Source organism: Cupressus sempervirens, chromosome 1, assembly GCF_028749045.1.
Source record: "Cupressus sempervirens isolate cs-2001-9-10 chromosome 1, ASM2874904v1, whole genome shotgun sequence".
NCBI classification, from domain to species: domain Eukaryota; kingdom Viridiplantae; phylum Streptophyta; class Pinopsida; order Cupressales; family Cupressaceae; genus Cupressus; species Cupressus sempervirens.
In genome coordinates, this window is record NC_143118.1 from 614,072,813 (window position 1) to 614,094,353 (window position 21,541).

The window sequence follows — 21,541 nt, forward strand, 5'->3', positions numbered from 1 at the left end:
GGATTTTTTCTTCTTCTCTAGAGGATCGACCGGGTTCAGACATCTTTTGCATTTAGCCTAGAAGAATTGCTCATTCCCTTTCCGATGTGCCACGAGACCCCCCAGTTGGTCTTCTTTGAGTTCCACCATTTTAAAATTGCCCACTACAATCCAATGGGCTTTGGGAAGTGAAGAAGCCTGCTACCCTCGTAGGTTTGCTCTGTCTCTATAGCCATTGGGGTCATAGATACCGCTAACTCTGACCAAGGACTCTTGGACTTTGAACACAACCCAACATGCTCTGTTACAAGGTGAAGTGCCCAAATCAACCACTATCTCCATCCAATGCGTACAAATGAGCATAACAACTCCACCCTTCCTTGTTTTATGATTGGTCACAACCTGTTTGGCATCCTTCCAATTAAAATTCGTTGTGGAAACTGCTTGGTACCCAATTACCTTAATTTCTTATAGACATATGACGTCTTTCCTTTTCAGCTTGTTGCACCAATCGCGAACCACCATTTTCTTATCTCTCATCTCCAACCCTCTAGTATTCCAAGTGACAATATTCAACATTATTAATTCTTATTAGAAGGATTTTTCTGGTTTCTGTATAATCTATTGGAACATGTAGGACTGTCACCATCCTTTTTGTTTCCATTCTTGTATTTCCTTGAAATCGAATGTCTATCTGAGGTTTTTCTTTTCTTTTTGACCTTAATGAAAGATGGGGAATCCTCTTTAGGGGGGCTTTGGCCATTTCCACTTTTGTATTAATAATAGCAAGCTCATTGCACTTCACTATTTGTTCCTTACCATTTTCTATAGTTGATTGGTTTTTCTTGTAAAGTTTGGTTTTTTCCTTAGTTTTGGTCAAGGCAACTTGTTGGACATTAGATCTTGTAGGGGCATTACTCCCATTGCTGCCATCACTAGGGGCCACCCCTGGCAAATTATTATCACACGACTTGGCAGGAATGACTTTCCTTTCGTCTTTGAAAAGGGGATTGCTTAGTGATACTACAAAATCTTAAGGAATATCTCTCATTTCATTAACACTAGTTTCCCTTGTTTGACAAGAAATACCTTCATCTACCCTAGTAAGAGATTTTTGCTTCTTCTTGGGTTCCTGTTGCATATTTGTATGAATAGGGTTATTTACTGGTTGTCTCTGTTAATTAAGAAGGGTATGTTCATCATTAACAACTTTTAATGACTAATTATGTGCTCTTTTAAGCAACGGGCAATCTTTGCGATTGTGCTCATGCTAAGCTTGCAATGGAAACAAGCATTCAGATTACCAAGCAATTCCACATCCTGACAAAGTGTTGTCTCCTTGATGCAGGAACATCTTGCATGGGAAAATTATTGGAAAAAAAAAATTGAAAAAAAAAAAAAAAATCTGGAGGAGAGAGAAAGTGATGAAAATTAGAGGAGAAATAATAAAAAAATAAAAAGAGGAAAAAATGAGAAAAGAAAAGAAAAGGGGATTTCTATTTTCGAGGTGCATAGGTGGCATAATAGAAAAATAAAAAAATAAATGGTTGTCATTCCATTTATCGAGCTGTGTGGATAAAATTCTAGAAAGTTATGAATATTGTAGAAAGTTGTGGATATTGTAGAAGGTTATGGAAGTTGTAGAAGGTTGTGGAGGAATTCTAGAAGGTTGTGGATAAGTCATGCATTGGGTGGTAAGTGCCTATTTAAGCAAGGCATATGAGCATTTCTAAATCAAGCTCAAGGAGTAGCTTGAGAAGTGGAAGCTCAAGGAGGAAGTGAAGAGTGAGTTTTCCTGAGTCTGTGGATAGAGTGTCGAATGTGAGGCAGTTTACAGCAGGATTGTGGTGGAATTGTGAGTGTGTAGACAGAGCGCCGAATGTGAGGCAGTTTACATTTGGATCTTGGATTAAGTTTGTGAGAAGAGCTAGTGACTGCGGTTTAGAAACAAGGAGGTTGCTTGGTGGCTTGCGAGCACAAGTTGAGATCTTGGAGGTTTCTACCAGAGTGTGGATCTGGACTAGCTTGGGTTTGGATTAGATCTTGAGAGATCTTGCAAAAATGTTATTGTAATTACTATTGGATTTTCAAGTGTAATAAAATTGTTTTGTCATCTCGTTGTCTCCATATTGTTGCATTCTTGGTTGTGAGTTGGTAAGGGTGCTGTGGCCCTTCGTCAGTGGTATCAGAGTGTACCTTCATCACTCCTCAAAGTTACCTACCTCTGGTTGTAGGGCTTTTAGAACTTGTGCATTGAGATGTGGTAGAGTAACTGTGGAATCTTCTACTTGCAACACATTACCCAAGGGTTTCAAAATTTGGGGAAGGAATAGCTAAAATTCAGTTGGAAGATTTTAATCTCCATCTAGTTTGGTGAAGCTTTAGCTAACATCCCCTTTTAGTGACTAGGTAAAGGACCTGAATAGGATTTGCACTACGTTCCAAAATCCCTTTTTGAGAACTCTCTCCTACATGCCATGGCTTTTAAAAACAATAATGAACAATCCTTTATACATCATTCTACAAAAGCTAACAAAAATCCCTAGCTTCTCACCCCTTACATTCTCTTGCATTTCATTAAAAAATTCACACGAGGGGAAAGAATTTGAATCCATACAAGAAAAGAAAATAGCAACATTTTTCAACCTACCCTGCTCATTCTTAAGAACTTTAACCATATCAATATTAGGAGAATAAGGCAGAATTTTCTGCATCAAAGGTGTCGACTTACCATCTTCTCTCCTTCTGGTGTCTTCGCTACCGACAATGCTTCCATCTCCACATCCATGTCCGTTGGTTCCATTGGTCTACCCCAATTGATGGCCATGACTCCTACATCGAACACAACCATAGGCAGACACACCGCAGCTTCTTCTTTTGCAGATAAAATTGCCTTGTAGGATGGTTTCTATGTTCCACCCGCTTTCTTTTCTGAAGCAATGTCACTATTTTTTTCATTGCAATTGCTATTAACATCCTTATTAATGTCATCTTCAGTGCCCATTAATGCAGGCACACTTGGATTAACTCTACCTAGGGCACCATGACCAAGTTGAGGGCACGGCAACCAAGGGAGGCCAAACAAACCCCCAAAAAATACTAAAAAGAAAAACAGAAAGAACAAAGGACACCACGACAAAACAACCTAGGACATGGAAATATCACACAAGGAAAGATGTGGTAGCATGGCGAAGGCCAAGAAATCTGAAAGTAGCAAGTGCAGTCATTGGATGACGTATTAAACCTAGGCAACACATTCCGAACTGGCAACTTAGGTTGTAAGTAGTTGGAAGATATAAGAGCTCTAGGCTATGTCCAAACACTGAGCTGCTGGTTGAGGTTCATGGTTTAGCTGAGGTGGTTTGTGGCTCTATAAATCATCTCAAAATGGATTAATCAAATATAGTCAGACATTTGTGATACTTTCCTTATTCACTTCTTGAAGATGTTATGAAATAGACACGAGGCCTACCTACTAAGGCTCAAAATGGATTAATCAAATATAGTCAGACATTTGTGATACTTTGCTTATTCACTTCTTGAAGATGTTATGAAATAACACGAGGCCTACCTACTAAGGCAGATAACATATAACAATCAAAAGGTTGCTCTATATACATTTCTTCATTATGTAATAAATAGTCTTGTAATTGATTATGTATTTGTGAAAGTTTGGGTTGCAGAGATAGCTTGTTGGTTTATCTTTAATGTACAATGTATTTTTTCTTATCCGTCTATAATAACTTGTTGTTGGTCCTTGGCCTCTTGATTAATTCCTGAGAAATGGATTCTGATTACTTCTTTGACAATATAAATATAAGGTCATATTGTCTTTGCATTTAAATCCTTTTGTTGGGCACCTGTTTAATATTATGTTCGAGTAATATCTTTGGTTTTTTGAAGAAAATAAGGGTGGTGTTTTTTTTTTGTTTTCTTAAAATGTTTAAATCAAGAATTTATTTACAGTTGCTACTTGTTATTTGAAGATTTTCTCTTGTTATTAACTAAAGCATTATTGGATCTTATGTACACCAGCAGCAGATTTATGGCCAGGATGAAATTATTGATGCTGTTGAATTTTATTGTCATTACTGTGAAACAAGTTCCAAGTTGACTAAGGACGCTGAGCAGTTTCTACATGCAATTGCTGATAGTTGTGCACAAGTATGTTAATGCTTTCCTTCCATCAACTACTCATCTGTTCTAAGTCATATATAACAATCTCCAAAGCTCAATTTTGGTTTTCGCTATACTATTTTATGAGTTGTTATTTCAAGTTCTGAATGATGTATGTATTGCTTCATTGTCTAGCAGGCATTACCATTCCATCTTTCTGCAGCCTTACATATTTATGGTGTGGGAATGGGATTTAAAGGATTTGAAGTCTCATGTTTAGGTGATGATGGGGTTGACTATATTGAGTCTGAAATATCAGAAGTACGATCTTGTGCAAAAAATGATGATAAAGAACTCCTTTCCAGTTTAGTTCAAAAGATTCAGAATATGGTTGAGGAGTTTCAGAAATCACTTGAAGATTCGGAATATGGGAAAAATGAATCAGTGATTAGTATTTTCAGGGCTCTGGAATTCCTCTCAAAGGCATCTGCTCAATGTGTGAAGCAAGAATGGGACTTTTTTGTAGCAAATGCTGCAAAATGTAGACCTTCTGCTTGGTTTAATTCATTGGAACAAACTTTTCTTAATTTTTCCCGCATATTTCTTGCTGTACTTAGGTAATCTGTTGATGTGATCTTATGATCCTCTGTCCCACTATCCTTTTCATACGAGTTCTCGTTGAATGAAATTCAGATTGGTTGGTAACTCTTTTGGTAAGTGAAGCTGGATTGTTTGTTGCAGTTGTGACCCTATTCCATTGGAGGAAAAGAAGGAACTTCGTAGGAGCTGCCAGATGGTATTACTTGCTGCAACTTCAGCCTTGAAGTTGGCTCTGATGTATCAAAAAAATTCTCAGGTTAGGGTCTTAACTCTACTCAAATTCATGTCAAACACAAGGCTTTATAATGCTAAAGGTTTTAAGAGTGTGTGTGGTTGATGATGGTTAGTGACTAATAAAATATTTTCTTTTGCAGGAAATTTTTGAGATCATTGAGACTCTTACTTCTGGAGATTTCATTCTGGTCGATGAGTTGAAGTGGCTGAGTAATTGTACATACAGTATTGGTGTACGGATGTTCAACAATAAGCGATTTGATTTGGTAAAGCAGATGGGTCTTGTCAAAAGTTGTTTATTCTTCTTTACTGCTTTTTTGTATTATATATTTGTTATTACAATCTGAATAATTAATTATCCATCTATCCATTAGTTCTGAATTAACTAATATGGTAAGTTCGGAAATTTTGATATAATGCATTGTTTTTTTTTTCAGATGATCACATTTTAATGTTAGGTTTGCTGTCGTCTTTAAATCAGAATCTGTGATTCAATGTTTTTAAGGGTGTTGTCTGATTATCTACTCATCTATAGGCATCCAATCCTTTAAAGATGGCTTGTACAGCTGCTTGGAGAAGGATTTCTTGTGTTATGAATGGATCGTTGGATGACTGTGTTGAATCTGAGAGCATATCTGAGTTGATCTGTGATGCTTGTGCAAAAAGTGTTGTCTTAGTTGATGCTGCTCATAGGAGTGGGAGTCCTCTACTGAAAGAAATGATAATAGATTTTTTAACACAGTGGTCCAGTGCTGATTCAAGGTTGTCGAGCATGAACAGTCGCCATGCTCTTGTGAAGCATTGGGTCAAGGTATGATATTGGAAAAAATATATAGAATAAATTCAGAGGCTAACATTTCTAATGCTTTCTCTCAAATTTAGTGGCATATCTATCCAGATAGTCTGTGAGGATTCAAAAGATATGGAACTGAATGAAGCTTTAGTTGACTGCCCTACATTGTACGAGGTTTTGACTGATACTTCTTCCACATGGCCTGTGGAAACCTTAGGTGTATTGTTAGAGGAGGTGACTCATTCAACATACTTCTAATGATTCTTCTGAGTTCTTTCTTATATCAAATCATTGTATTCCTGTGTTGATGTTTAAACTAGTGTAAGGTGGTTGTCTTGACAGGAGCTCCTTGCTTATGCTAGTATAGAAACAAACTTTTCAAGATTAGTTCAAAAGAGAATATTTAAATTGCTATTGGAGGATGTTTATGTTACCAAGGAATTTGCTTTAGAACGATCAAGAGTTCTTCTGGAGCAATGTAAAGCTGCAAGATTGATTGGGTCTGATGGTTTAGATAAATGCATGGATTGTTTATCAGATGCCATGTCACTCTTGGTAAAATCTTTCTCTTCAGGTCATATGCAACATTGCTAATTTTCATAAAGTTCATTGCTCAAATAAGTATCAAATTTTGTTTTGACTAACAAAAATGTGAATTCTTGAACAGAAAAAGGAACTAGATGAAAACTTATTCCCTTCCGACAAAAGTTACCACATGGATTGTGTGCGCCATCAGCTTGCGATTACCTACTGTGTTCATGCATGTTGTATTCAAGAACTGAAATCAGACTCAAAGGTTACTCCCTATACTAAAGATAACTTTTGGCTTGATCATAAACGTTAAAATGCATTCTTCTATCATAATTGCATTAAATTATGTTCATCTGAGCATGCTATGGATAACAGTATGATCTGAAATCATTGGTGAATAATTTCTCTACTCTCTTATTTCAGCATTTCTTATGAATGAATTGTGGAATACCTTTTTGTCATTTTTACCTGAAGCAGGTGATCCTCGGTGATATTAGCTCTGCTTTGAAATTGTGGTCTTGCATATTTAGTTCTGAATTTCTGGACTCAAATAAGGAACAAAAGGATTGGATGTTTGACACATCAATTCCTCTATTGATCAATATATCTCAGTTACTAGCTTTGAAGGCAAGTTTTATCAGAGCCTTGCTTCATGTCTTTTTTTTGTGTTTCGTATATCTATGAACACATGCATTTGAATCAGTGTATTTAGTTTTTGGGGTCTATCGGTGTCCCTAATGTGGTAGGTTTTGATAGTTTACATTATCGATAGTCCATACTGATATTTGGTTTGAATGGTTTCAGGGATTTGTCTCTCTTCAGTCTGAGGTGCAAGGGATGATTTTGCACATTCTTAGTGCTGTGAAGAAAATCGGGCCTGAGGAATGTTGTGCTCTTTTGTGGAGAGAAAGCAGGCTTAACCATACTATATGCTGCGTTCCTTTTTCTGCAAGCATTTTCTCAACTTTAATTGACAAAGTTGGAAATGCAATCAACTCTCTTAGATTCTGGGAAAATTCTCTCAACGATCATCTTGGTTGTCTCCTAGAGTTTCAGCAAAAGCTGATGTGTGACTTGTTTATTGAAGTTCAAGCAGATATAGATTTTTCGGCAGATTCATTCTTTAGATCTTTGGGTACAAATTCAATTGAACTTTTGAAGGATAGGGTGCTAACCTTGGCTTCAAATGTGAGATATTTATCATTTAGTTTAGAGATGTGTGTAGTGCTATTAAGGATGTTTTTTGCTTAAGAGTATACCTTGTCTCTGATTTTGTTCTTATTTTGCATTTTACAGGGTCAGAAATCAATTGAATTTTCGTCTGTTACATCTAATCTGTTCTATATATTGTCCGAAAAGTGCCGCACAAATGGAAAGCTTTCAGAGGTACCTTTTTCAGCAATCTGTTTGCATTTGCTATGTGGTCAATATGTGCCATTGTGCCCCAGAGTGAGCAGAGCAAAATTACAAACTAAAATAAATTGCCCAAGAAAAGCTTTCATTTTCCATAAATTATATTAGGTCAATTGTAGAATTAATCAAAAGTGAAATGGGCTCTCAGTATGATGTATAATTGTTGGGTACTAATTCAGAAGAGCACACTAGACAGTTGCATCCAGATACATAATATTGCATCTAACCTATCTTCTACAGCGTTTTGAGGGTCAGGCTAGGGGGACGGCCGAGGACATGATTTTGGGACATTTTTAAGAGGGTCAAAAATAGGGGACGGCAATATATATGTTATCTATTAACATATCTTTTACTTAGGAATTGCTATAATGAGGGAAATTAACTAGTAGGTTAACACTTTGAAATCAGTCAATTAATAAAAATCACACAAAAGCTAGGTTGCTCACTTACCGAACTTAATTGATTCTGCTGTTGGTCAGATTTGTTTTTTTTTCCATTGCATAGAAGTTTGCAATATTAGTAGGTGCTTTAATATACAGTTTTATGATTAATATGAGAGGAAAGTTGTTGACGAGTCAAGAGGTCATGACATTTGTAAAGAAGCAACTTCTTATTTAGTATTAGAGCTAGGTTTATTACGGACAATGTAGGACTCTTACATGGAAAATAAGAATTGTATAAATGACTGTCAAGTATCCCTTCGGTGGTTTATCTGCTAGGATGTGTGGGTAATGTGCACTATATGAAAACTTGTGCCATGTGCCAATTGCTATCTTAGTCCATCCAAATTTGATACATTTAAAATAAAAATAAAAAGTCCTTTACAGAGCTCTGGTCCCAATTCTAAAGGAAATTGATTCCTTTTGTATCAGCACTTGATATTGTTTACTGTATCTGTATCTAGTATTCATATTGATACTATATTAGTTTAAAAAGAGATTTATGCAGGCTCAAGCATTGTATTGAATATTGCATGTTGTATCAGTATCTACTATTTAATTTTAAACAGAGGTGAATTGAATTCAAGGAGTAGAGGGTCTTCCTTTGTTGGTTAAATATAAGAAAAATCCTCCAGTTTTAAGCAAGCTTTCCTTAGACTATTACCAGGAAGATCAATGCCTTCGGAAATATTGGTGTAATTTGACATACAGCAGATACTATACGTCATTTGCAAGAGCACGTGTCTGATGCCTGGAACTTATATCATTGACTATGAACAATCAGTCAATTTTTATCCCTCATTAATTTCAAATGCCCTATATTTCTTGGTATTCTTCAATACTTTCAGCGAAATATCCTATCAGTGTGGATGCATGCTTCTTCTTGTAGATCTTTTCAAACCTAAACTTATTATACTTTTATCAGAATGATTTCAGGCAACTGCACTTGAAAACATTAAGGTAGGTTTGATACCTCACATTGCTGAAGAACTATAACAGAAGAATAAATGATTTCTTAGCATATTTTTGTTTGTAAGTTACTTTTCATCATACAATCTTTTTGTACATCTCCATGTCTTGAGACATTCTTTTAGTTTTCGTAACTCCAGCCTTAATGCAGGCTCTCAAATATTCCAATGAAGCCCTTCGGATAAGAAGAAGACAATTGCAGAAATGTTTCAAATATGTGGGAAAGGATGTTCATTTTGCATTTAACAATGAAATGGGAGGCTTTTCTTTGGAGGCTCGAGGTTCAGTTGCAACAAATGTCTGGTTAAATGTTTCTGATAATGGAAAGCATGAGTATCAGACGAGTCAATGGATTGTTCTTGGAAATTATTTGGAAAGTCTAATGCAGGTTTTTGGCATCATCTTTAAAGCTATTAATCAACGAGTTGTTTCTATGTCCTATGTTCATAATATAAAGCATTGAAATAATTTCCTGAGGTTTGCATTCTAGTGCAATTTTTTTTTCTGGGAATGAAAACTGTTGTTTATGTTGTATTTGAATCCAACTGAATGCTAGGTGGGAGTTTTATATGAAATAGCGGGGGCTGCAAATGAAGCTGAATATGTCTTTCAGGAAGGCTTGAATATTTCCAATGCACAAGATCTACCACTCTGTCAGGCGGCTTTTGGATCATCTTTAGGTATTTATTTTTCTATTCAGATATTGGAATTCTTTTTAGATGGTTAGTATGCAGATACCCTTGTTTAGGTTAAGATATTTTAAATGTTTTTTTCAGGTGAGATACATCGAAAGTGTCACAAATGGGAGACAGCTGAAAAGAGATTTCAGGAGGCAATGAAAGTTTTAGGCCGACCTGATGTGGAACACATGTGTAAGCTTTGCAAAGTAACCATAGAGGCTACGCTTGAAATGCGCATAGGGGACCTTGTACGCAGATGTCCCAGGGAGAGCTTTGCTGTAAATTTTTACAAGGAATTGACTTCTGCTTTTGATATTTACATGTTAGCGAAAGAAAAGCTGAATTATATTAAAAGAAATTATTCCGATGATATGCCTCTTGACAGAAAGATGCATACAAAGTGTTTTGACAGTAATTCTAGGGCCTGCAAGGAAGGGAATGCAGCATCTAGTCCCGAGCTGGAATCTGATCCATTATTGTATTCTGTGAGGAAAAGCAATAAAACAGACTCCATACAAGAGCTTTTGGCTTTTAGTTTCGAATTGCATTGGAGAAGTCTGATGTCTAGGCTTCTGCTTCAAATAGGTAGTCTTGGCACACAAAACTGATTTATTTAATAAATTATATTGAATTACTTTCATTTATCTGTAAGTTGTTTCAAAGACCAATTTTTTTTCATGCTGAGCAGGCAAATGCCATGAGACATCTGGAGAATTTCTCAAGGCATATGAAATTATGTTACAGAATAGTTCTCTGCTGTCTTTCCATATTGATGGATTACCCTGTCTGTGCTCATTTGTTAATGGTCATCATTGCCAGCAAAAATGTCCTGGCTGGAAAATTCCTGTAGATATATTACTTTTTGAACGTGCAGCATTGCTATACCACATCAGTTGGTTTTGTTTGAAGAAAAATCTCCCTGTGTTATCATGGTAAGAGCATTGAATTTGTACTGTGCATTCTGATTCCTGTAGAAAATCTGCATATACGAACTTCTGTAGATATTTTTAGTAAGTTGTTTCTCACCATTGAGTTTTTACAGGACCCAGTGCTGCAGTCCTTCTGAAAACCTGAGATCCTTTGTGATTGGATGGTTGCATCATGCCTTTTTTATCTGTAATCAGATGCCTGCACTTCTTCGAAAGGTTTTTCAAATTCTTTGAGTTACTTTTATACCTTTTTAAAATATTTTTCTTTTGTTGCATTCTTGGGAGCTCAGAATATGTAGATAATCAAATGTACTGGAAGTGTAAAATGTTATTTTATTCTCAGTTTTTGCAAGAATGAAAATAAAAATTATAATATCTACTACAGATGAGTTCACTAACCAAGAAATCTTAAAACTGCAATAATGTATAGGTATCCATTTTTGAATATGCAAGGAATGTAGAATGAGTCTGCAAATTGTAGGTGCAGTTTCAGTACACCATTTTAAAATCTTTTAGACTCACCTCCCGGGAAGAATTCTCCAAAATTGTATTCGGTTAGCTTAATAATGTTTCTATGAAGGATAAAGATCAAAGTTCTAGTGTAGATGTGAAAGTTCCTATGCCTCAATCCAGAATTCATTGCATCAGTTCAGTATTACAGATTTCTTGCTGAGAAAGAGGTTGCTAGACATGTCAAAGCTGATGGATATTGCTGCTATTTATGGACATGACAATTCAGATTTGACACAATTACTAGTTTTCAATTCTCTGAAGTCACAGCCAGGATTGGTTGACAGTTTGGGAAGAGTGATTCCTCAGTTCTTGCTTATAGTTGATACAATGGATCATCGGTGCTCCCCTTCCTTAGAAGTTCTACCTTCCTCTAGAGAAAATGAGAATTCATCAGTTGGACAACTTCATGGAGATCTTTGGGAGGTATTGGACTTCATAAATGATGCAGTTGTTACTCTGGATGCCTTTGTGGAAGCCTATGCTCCTGCTGCACCATTATTCATCTCTTCAGGAGTTTCCAAGGAAGATCCAAACTCTGGCAATGGAGCAGATCTTGAGAATTATTCCTGGACGCAGACTTTATCCGAGGTCACAATTACCATACCTCTTACACTTGGTACTGCAAAAAGATCGATTATTTGTGAAATTAAAAAGAATAGTATAAAGGCAGGGCTGAAAGGGAAGCATCTTATGCTAAATGGTGAACTTTCTAAGTCGGTTAAAGTGGATGACTGCTTCTAGAGTATAGAAGATGGAAAGGTACTCTCAATTTTATTGACAAAGCAGAATCAAATGAAGTGGTGGAACTGTGTTGTAAAGGGTGAACCTGTAATCAATACTCAGAAAGTAGAGCCTGAGAATAGCAAACTTTCTGACCTGGATGTAGAAACACGACAGACAGTAAAAAAAATGATGTTTGATCAACGCCAAAAGACCATGGGATTACCTACAAGTGAGGAACAGCAGAAGTACGAAATACTGAAGAAATTTATGGCCCAGCGCCCTGAAATGGACTTCTCACAGGCAAAAATATCTAATCTCTTTTATCGTCCTTGGTTTTTAGTGGATGAGAATGCTCTTTACAGCTGCTATTCAAACATTGCACTGGGAGATCAGGGGTAGATGTGTATAGTAAATCCTTCAACCATTCTCCACGGGATGCATGGGAATTATTCTGATCCACTGGAATTGAGTCTCTGATTGCATATGATTGTTCTGAAGCTGTGTTGCTAATGGGAACTATTCTTGGAGGACTTATTATCGGAACTTCTGTGGGCATATGGACTTGGTTTAAGGCAAGCGATCATGTCATTATGATTGGTTCTATAGTTATGCTGATGGGAACAATTCTAGTTGGTTTGACTCTTGTTGTGGTAGAAAGTGCAGTAACATCCATTTATATTTGATATACTGAAGATCCTTCATTAATCGATAGATGGGATGAGGAATTTTACATTCAGATAATCTAAGGCATTACATCAAAAGCTACAGCATAGAAGCTCGTGAAACATTGATGTTTAACCTGTGTTGTACTTCACTGTTTCCAAGCTAATTGATTTACCCCCAAGATATATGAGATACATTGAAGGAGAAGACTGGCCAGCCAGGCAGGCTTGTGAAGATTATCATTGGCGGTAGAGAGCATATCTAATTTCAAGTTCATCAGCACTCTATTTGTTTCTCTATGCAATATTCTAATTCTTCACAAAACTAGAGAGACCTATAGAACTTGGATTGAGATCATTGCGGACTGTTTGTATTCTTCGTGAAGGAATGGTCATAACAGTGGAACCTGGATGTTACTTTATCAATGCAACATTGATACCAGGAATGAAGAACCTAGATACATCATACTTCATAAACAAGCAGACCGTTTTCATGTTTCAAGATTTTGGAGGAGTGCGAATCGGAAGTGATGTGGTTACAACACCAGAGCAGATATAAAGAACACAAAGCTTGATAAATAGACAGAGATGGTTTGTGGTCTCTCATCGAGTTTATGGATTAAGGCAGTGACGTCAAAGAAGAATATGTAGATCAGTTAAACATATGTCAAATCTGCATTGAAAAGTTTGGTTATCTGTTGTGCGCAAGTAATAAAAATCCGGAGCTATAGGCATTGACCCACAGCCACGTGAAGATGAATATGTTCTGCTCACACACAATACGCATTACACAAATGCATAAGATAAATTCACGAAGTCACCAGTGGAGGAATCATGTAGTATGCTCGCGGGTTACTAATTAGGAACAACATGAGTGCCAAGGTATAAGTGGGAACCGAATATGCAAAGAAAAGCATACGATGCACACGTTCAGCTTGACAAAATATTTTTTTTACATAATGAAATATTTATCCCCGAGATCCAAATGCCCATACGCAGATATGACCCGCAGCTGATCATTGAACTTATGAATTAAGACTGCTTATGCCAAGGAAAAACATGAGGATGGTTTAGACTTATATCAAACATGCAGTCAAATCTATGCATATTGGAGCTGCAGAGAACCTTGGTACTGAGCGACATGGATATTATGATCAAATTGTTTGACCAAATGCCAGTGGTCTCCATTGGGTGATCAATTTAAAGCATTAACTATCCATAGCTGCCCAATGAGATGAGAGAAAAGCTTGAGGAATGTGCCTTACACCTGTGGCCGGTGAAGACATGGTGGTTATGAAGAAAGAGGTGGCAGGGCAGTTCTCAACTGAAACCAACTGGCATTCATAGAGAATTGAAACCCAGAAATGTGGAAAACGAGAAATCTGGTACGCATTTCTCCCTTCGGAGGCAAAACTCCGCCATGGAGAGATAAGAGATAAAAAGGTCTGCTAATGGCTCCTCCAGTCTCGTTTGAAGTATGGAAAATGATCATTTGTCTTGAGGGGAGAAAATAATTGAAAATCCGAAAAAGTTTTAAAGAAGCGGAAAATCCATTATCCGCTACAGAGTTTCGCCAAGGAGAAGCCCAAGTCCAGTTTTTCGCAGATGGAAGTCAATTGTAGAAATCCCGCAAGTAAATGTGAAGATAAGAAACATGACATTGAATGTTATGAATCCCACATCGGAAGCGGAAATTACATACCCCATAAAACAAAAATAAATTGGGATTTCCATAAAGGGACAAGGCATAGCGGAAAAATCATTCTCCGCTACATGTTTCACACACCATATTGAATTTTCCATCGGAGAAGCTAATGTGCAGTTTTTTTGCCAAAGGAATAAGGCATCAAATGTGCACGTGTTTCAAGCTTACGCACATGAGTTTATAAGTTCATTTCCAAAGGGTTATAAACTTTCAATAACAATGCTTGGCATAAGGAGATTTAACCTGCAGGTTTACAACTGGTCGAAGTGACACCCTGATATTCTGAAATTGTGGTCAAGACATATGGACATCAAAATGTGCATGCAAAAGAAGAAGTTTCGTAGGGACTCAACATCATTTCATTGCAAATGGAAGTCTAGAGGTCCGTTAAGGGAATGTGCAGAAATTGTAATGATACTAAGTATAGGTGTCGAGCCAGCAGATGCGAGCGCTATGACACTTTCTTTGCATCACGGGCAGCGGGTAATGTTGGAGCAGGTAGGGGACATCTTGGATAGGAATACAATAATGAAAACCAGAATAAAGCCTTCCGCCTTCTAATGCATTAATACTCACCACAACTACAATATCATGGAAGATGGGTTTTTAATTTTATGTCATGTGTCCAAAAGATGAACATGCATCCTTTTTCTGAAAACATCTAATATCCATATAATAGATACAAAGGCTAAAGACAAGGAAACGAATTTCAAATTTCACTGGAAATGAAAGGCTGTCGTGAAACTGAATAGTCAGTTTTGGAACCGAAGGTGAACTGAACAGTCAAGGAAGATCTATTTATTGCAAACTGCTGTCTGTTAAGGTGGTTCTTTTTTTCCTGCATACAGTCAGAGAGCTGGAGTAGAGGAGACGGCATGTTAGTTTATGTATTTTGTTTCATTGCATATAGGGGTTGGCAAATTCTGGTGAAGCTGGTTGTAGAGTCAATCAAGTTTAGTGCCATTATTTTACCGTCCACTTTCATCATCTGTATCTGATGTTGTTTCATTGTGTTGAATTGAAGATGGGGAAATAAACAGCGTTTTGTTTCGTTGTTTTCAATTTAGCCAATCAGAAGAATAATCAGAGAATTATAACTAGTTGTGGAATTGTGTCAGCATGCTTCATTTTCATTTCATAACTTGCATAGTCATTCTTCATTTGCATTTCATAATTTGCATTTTCAAATTGTTATGTTGGGAAATTCATAAGATTGTGAAAATCAATCAACATAGCATCTTTGCATTTAGATCCTGCCTGAGATTTCACTTGCCTGGGTGGAAGTCGGTTTCCTCTGCTGTTCTCTGGTTAAGAACATACCTGCAGTAGGAATTAGAATTGAAACAAAATTCATTGAATATTTTTCACATAGGGAGCTGTACCTTAATTCAGAGTGAAACTAGTTATTCTCAGAAACAGTTTCCCAACTGTTATGTAAAGTTGTTCTTCATTACAAATTGGGCAAATTAAAAGGAGAATCAGAAGAAGAACAATCTGTTTACTAACACAAATCAAAAGCATTTGTTATGTATGGCATGCTTGCTGGTTGGCACAGATAATTCTGCAAGAAAAGCAGCAAGGTTTAACCTTGACATGCATTGGCACAGGAATCTCACTAATTTTCTGTTTCTGGTGCAGATTCTATCCTTGGAAGCTTGACATTCCATAAAATGGAAATGAATGTTTCTGTCTATGGGACGAAACAAGGGACTGTTTTGACGCAGATGCCCTAGTGGAATAGGTTAAAGAATCACACACTTAAAGAACCCATATGGCTGAATTCGCCCATTGCTACTATCTCTTCCCTGTTTTAAGTATGTAATTTGGATGGAGTGGATACATGATTGATGCTATGTAACATCACTCCATTGCCCCACCAAATGCATTCTTCTGACAGCAAGTGGTGGCTAAACTTAAGAATTATGATTACCAGAAGATGATTCCATCAAGTCCCGGCTACTTTATCATGAACTCATTAGCAACACACTTGCCCAGCTTGGAAAGGATAAACATCGGTCTTGTTTTTGGCACCTCTAATGAACTGAACAGGAACCATAAACCGTAGGCTTTCCAGCCTAGCGGGCTCATGCCATGCACAAGGGAAATGTAATGTGCCCTTCTAGTATTGACTTATACTTTGTCCTAAATTCACAGTTTCAAATGAAACACGGAAAGCACCACTAAGGCATTGGAAATTGAAATTGATCATGTGAAGAAGAAACTGATGTTGAAGAATGACGCAGGCTGACAAAACATATAGTTACTTAAAATAGCCATTATCTTCAAGAAATGTGGAGAACAAACTAGATGGCCAAAAATTGCTACATGGAACATAACTGCAATCTTGAATGCCAATTAAATGTCAAACCATCACTGGATTCCAAGAAAACCCAAAACTGAACTCTCCAAGAACAGTATAGTTTTCCCAGCTTTCTGCAAGGAAGAATACAATTGTCACCAATTTGGCCTTCAAAATGTCCCTTTAAGGGAGAAAACATAAAAACAGTGTGGTGAGGCATGCAAACAGAATTTCAATTTTTCCAGTAATTGGGGTTATAGTAGGAGAAGCTGGAGTGGATACATGGTTGATGTTTTGTAACATTTGAATTTCACTCCATTGCCCCACCAAATGCATTCTTCTGATAGCAAGTGGTAGCTAAACTTAAGAATTATGACTGCCAGAAAATGATTCCATCAAGTCTCGGCAACTTTGGAAAAAATCATGAACTCATTAGCAACACACTTGTCCAGCCCGGAAAGGATATCAACAGGGGTCTTGTTTTTGGAACCTCTAATGAACTGAAAAAGAACCATAAACCATATGCTTTCCAGCCTAGTGGGCTCATGCCATACACAAGGGAAATGTAATGTGCCCTTCTAGTATTGACTTATACTTTGTCCTAAATTCACAGTTCCAAATGAAACATAGAAAGCTAAGGGATTGGAAATTGAAATTGATCATGTGAAGAAGGCATTAATGTTGAAGAATGATGCTGGGTGACAAAACATATAGTTATTTAAAATAGCCATTATCTTCAAGAAATGTGCAGAACAAACTAGATAGCCAAAAATTGCTACATGGAACATCACTGCAATCTGAATGCCAAGTAAATGACCATCACTTGATTCCAAGAAAACCCAAAACTGAACTCTTCAAGAACAATATAGTTATCCCAACTCACCTAGAAACTAGTGAAAAGCCCTAGAAACTGGCCAGTGTTCATGAAATGATACGATGTAATAATAGATTTACTACAAAAAGCTGCATATAAGTGCCAAGCAAATTTCTGCGGAAGGCTTGAAAGCAACTTACGTGATGAAATAGTGTAATGTCCCCAGTTTAGCAGTCGACCAAGTGTGTGTGTGTGTGTTAGCCTAGTTCTACATGGTCCCGAGGGCTAACGAAGGGTTTAAAGGGATCTTAGAGTGTTTTGGCCTAGTCATCTCCAGTTTGGGCCAAAATGGAGTTGATTTACTCAGTTTCAGGCATACTTACTATTTTTAGTAAATCAACAAGACATAGGGGAGGCTAGTTTTGGTGATAGAATTTGATACTCTACGGCGAGAGCTTTCCGATGAGCTATCACTCATGCTATTCGGAGTCCGATAGCTAATATATTTTTATGCCTGAAGTATTATTAAAGTTGCAATTAATTTAGTTGTAAAATATCGAAGTGTTACTTTAATATTAAATTTCATGGGAATGTGTGCAAATCAAAAGGGGCGCCTATGGGAGACATAAGTGATTATTTTAATATGTTGTATATCGCACATCTTTTATCCCACATTGCTCATGTGAGTGGAATGGACCCTTGGAGAAAGAATAAAAGGGAGCGTTCATGGCTTCATTCGGTAGGTTGAATATGAGAAGAAATTGATGTGTGAGTTGCAGATCCATTCTTGGCATAGACGACGTCTATCCTCTCTTGTGACATTCTAGACATCATTCCCTTGGGGTTTGACCTTTGGAATTCATTGCTATCAACTTCATTAACAGGTAGATTGGGCGCATTTCCAGCTACAGGCAGATTTTTTGTTTGCTCATATCATTCTCACTTCTTGTCCAATGCTTATGCCATTGTGAAGGGATGATTTTATGAGGGTCTTGGATTGATTGAAGGCAGATTTTACTGTAGCAGCGCTTTAGCGCGACGCTATTCATATTATTGTAGCAGCAAGATGGGAGGTTATTACTGAAATATTATGTTATAATGCTGGAGTAATTAGTTAAAAAGTCTGCTATGTATTTGATTTTATTAGTTTGAAAATTAATATTATTTCAGCAGTAGTTCAAAATTTAGTTTGCATATTATTATAAATTCCTTCTTGTTCATGTTATGTGGTTTCAAATCTACGCAAAGACATAAAAACAAATAAACATTTTATTTCCAGAGCCATAAAGGGGTTTAAACATTTAACGGAGAAATTAAGAGTTGGATGCAAATTATTTGACTAAATTCCTATCAGCAATTGATTTAGTTTTTGGGCATTTCTAGGGTGCCCATTACAAATAACTTTATAATGGATGAGATAATATGCATCTTCTCACAATCCTAATTTAAAGTTTCATAGTGGTCTGCAAGGGAGAATCCAACCAATTGTCATCAATTTGGCCTTCAAAATCTTCCTTTAAGGAAGAAAGCATAAAAACAGTGCAGCGAGGTATGCAAACATAATTTCAAACTTTCCAGTAATTGGGGTTATAGTAGGAGAAGCATTGGACACATTTGCCTAATATCGAAATTTTTGTCCACACTCAAGTTTTTGGAAGAGTAACTACACTGTAATATCTTTAAAGGAAACATAAGCATTTGATAATGTGCTACTGCCCAAGAAGGGGTAGGCAATATTTGATAATGTGCTACTATCCAAGGAGGAGTAGGCTAAGTGTTGCAAATTTGATCTCAAAAATATCAATAGTAGATAGAACATTCATATTAAATAAGTTCCATTAATTGGATTTCCCTTTGACAGAACTAATAATATTTTAACTTTTAAAGATGTTGGCTTGTCCAGGATGCCCCCCTTAAGCCTTGTACCTCAATGTTTTCTATTGTTTAGTAGATATAATTGTACTATTGTAGTTATAGTTTTGGTCCTTGGGTGTTATTTTTAGCACTTTTGATTAAATATTGTACATGCTCTATTTTAAAGTTTCTTTTATCTGCTTTGGTCTTTTGTGGATATTAGTTTTCTTAATTTTATTACATTTCAAGTAAAAAAATGGTGATTTTTATTTTAATTTTCTAACTGAAGATCTAAATATATCCAATATGTTTGCTTCCTGGTAAACTTGTGTATTGCAATGTCATTTCTTTAATTGGTCTGCTATATTGATAATTTATGGAAATGTGCACATTTTTCACTCCTGTAATTTTCATGTTACAGGTTTCAATATTACTGGCTATTGTCCACATGCCGTTAGCATTGGGTGGGCTATGTTCTGTACCTGAGGATTATAACAGCAACCTTTCTGGAAGTCACTGGTCAGCATATTTTCATCAGGCTTCTCTTGGAACAACATTACGTGAGGAGCACCTTGCTGTTTTGGATGCAAAGCTTGCATTGCAAGATTCTGATAGTAGTCAGGTACTCTTTAGTTCACTTACTTTAATCAATTAAAATAAATGTTAGCTATAAATTTTTGCTTAAGAATCTGGTCTAAGAAGTTCCCTTTCTCAAGTTGGATTGAACTTAAAGATTGTTACACATATGTTTCCCTTGTTCTCATTTTCTTGTAATATGAATTATTATCTTAGTTAAAAGATCCATGTGAATTGTTGCTTTGTTTTCATTTTTATCAACTTTTAGGATCACAATGTGTCATCAATGGTCAGTACAAGCAAATGAACTGAGGATAGTAAGATGACCCTAATAAACTCTTGGATGCTGAAACAAATAAAAAAGAAATAATAAAGGGATGCTGAAATATTTTAAAAGGTAAACAACATAATATTGAAATGCGTAGAATTAGAATTTGGGAAAATCACGATAAAATCATTGCATTGGATAGAACAAAGTGGGAACAACTCCGGGTTGTTGATGAACCTGCAAGGTAGTTGGGAGAATAAAGTCGCATCATCAATGTCAATAAAATAAAATAATTTGAAACGGTTTGGAATATATGGAAGAGTTGACATAATGGACTTATAAGCTTTCCAAGACGTGTTGTTCGAAACCATGCACCAAAATGTTTTTCTTTATAAACTTGCAAACAAAAAATGGATTTTAGGCATTATACAACAATTAATATGGCTTGAGCATGACTTCGACAAATAGGAGCAAAATTTGTATATATGAATTTGTAGTTATTTATAAAGTTATATAGCTTTAGCATACTATTGTTGTGCAATATACAAATAAATGAACTATAATCTTCATATATTGTTTTGTTGGCGAAGTAAGGTCTATGGAACCACTCCCTTTATATTAAGACATATGCAAAAAGTTAGATGTGTGCTGCTCCAAATTAGGAGGGCATGATTGAACAAAAACATATGTGAAAATGGTAAAAAAAAATCCAAAATTGATAAAAAAGACCCAACATTTGCAATTAACCTTCAAGATCCATCGCATCTTGTGGGCTGGAAATTAAACATGCCTTCCTAGTAGAAATACAAATGATCTGTCAATTGTTGCTTTAGAATAAACCCTTGTAGCACATTCAATGAAGTTGATACTGAAACTTGGACTACTTTTGTGGCTTGATTCGTGACGTCAAACTATCAAGAGAACAAAGGGAGTCTACGGTCTTGTTGATTCAATATTGTAAACTTGCATGGCCAAAACCTTTGTTGATGACTCGAAACCATGGATTGCATCCTTCTAAGATTAATTCTACTCTTAGGCACCATCAATTGTGGATTAGACTAATGACTATAATTTTAACAATGTCTTTTGATTTTGTTGGGTCCAAAATGATCTTGAGTAACAAGGAAGGTGGATCTTTATCAACATATTATCTGTGATCAGCAAACAAGAACTCCTCATTGAATACTAGTTTTGGCACATGGATCACTATTGCTCCAGTTTGGAATATTTCTTCAATCAAAGATTAGAGATACATCTCAAGAATGCAACCTATCGCTTCATTTCTATTAGCGTAATGCTAGAGTCAATTGTTGGAGTAAGGATAAATTATCGTAATCAAGTCTACAGTGATTAATATTTTACTTCAGGTATTTGATATTTGTAGCAAGGTAGTTATACCTACTTTCTCCTCACTTTATCCCACTTTGGTTGTGTTTGAAGTCT

At 36.4% G+C, this 21,541-nt stretch overlaps 3 protein-coding genes across 3 annotated transcripts in view; all 3 read left to right on the forward strand.

Annotated features, from left to right (window-relative positions):
- Positions 1-21,541, forward strand: part of ESP (separase) — a 47,000-nt gene that overhangs the window by 6,911 nt on the left and 18,548 nt on the right. The window contains exons 4-20 of the mRNA XM_089832534.1: positions 4,015-4,143; positions 4,294-4,712; positions 4,837-4,951; positions 5,070-5,195; positions 5,465-5,740; positions 5,828-5,956; positions 6,065-6,277; positions 6,390-6,518; positions 6,731-6,880; positions 7,058-7,441; positions 7,550-7,639; positions 9,227-9,463; positions 9,632-9,755; positions 9,852-10,340; positions 10,444-10,687; positions 10,798-10,900; positions 19,676-19,876. Coding sequence (XP_089688660.1) covers positions 4,015-4,143; positions 4,294-4,712; positions 4,837-4,951; positions 5,070-5,195; positions 5,465-5,740; positions 5,828-5,956; positions 6,065-6,277; positions 6,390-6,518; positions 6,731-6,880; positions 7,058-7,441; positions 7,550-7,639; positions 9,227-9,463; positions 9,632-9,755; positions 9,852-10,340; positions 10,444-10,687; positions 10,798-10,900; positions 19,676-19,876 — 3,558 coding nt within the window. The remainder of the gene's footprint in view (positions 1-4,014; positions 4,144-4,293; positions 4,713-4,836; positions 4,952-5,069; positions 5,196-5,464; positions 5,741-5,827; positions 5,957-6,064; positions 6,278-6,389; positions 6,519-6,730; positions 6,881-7,057; positions 7,442-7,549; positions 7,640-9,226; positions 9,464-9,631; positions 9,756-9,851; positions 10,341-10,443; positions 10,688-10,797; positions 10,901-19,675; positions 19,877-21,541) is intronic.
- LOC149579407 (uncharacterized) lies at positions 11,375-11,938 on the forward strand. The gene has a single exon (XM_089815478.1). It carries the CDS (start codon positions 11,375-11,377, stop codon positions 11,936-11,938), a length of 564 nt encoding a protein of 187 aa, XP_089671604.1.
- On the forward strand, positions 11,990-12,319 carry LOC149579408 (protein BOBBER 1-like). Its single transcript, XM_089832544.1, has one exon. The coding sequence runs from the start codon at positions 11,990-11,992 to the stop codon at positions 12,317-12,319; it is 330 nt and encodes a 109-aa protein (XP_089688670.1).

Bases quoted from the DNA above. Each gene is read 5' to 3' on its own strand.
- LOC149579407 (XM_089815478.1), top strand. From the start codon at position 11,375: ATGTCAAAGCTGATGGATATTGCTGCTATTTATGGACATGACAATTCA.
- LOC149579408 (XM_089832544.1), top strand. From the start codon at position 11,990: ATGAAGTGGTGGAACTGTGTTGTAAAGGGTGAACCTGTAATCAATACT.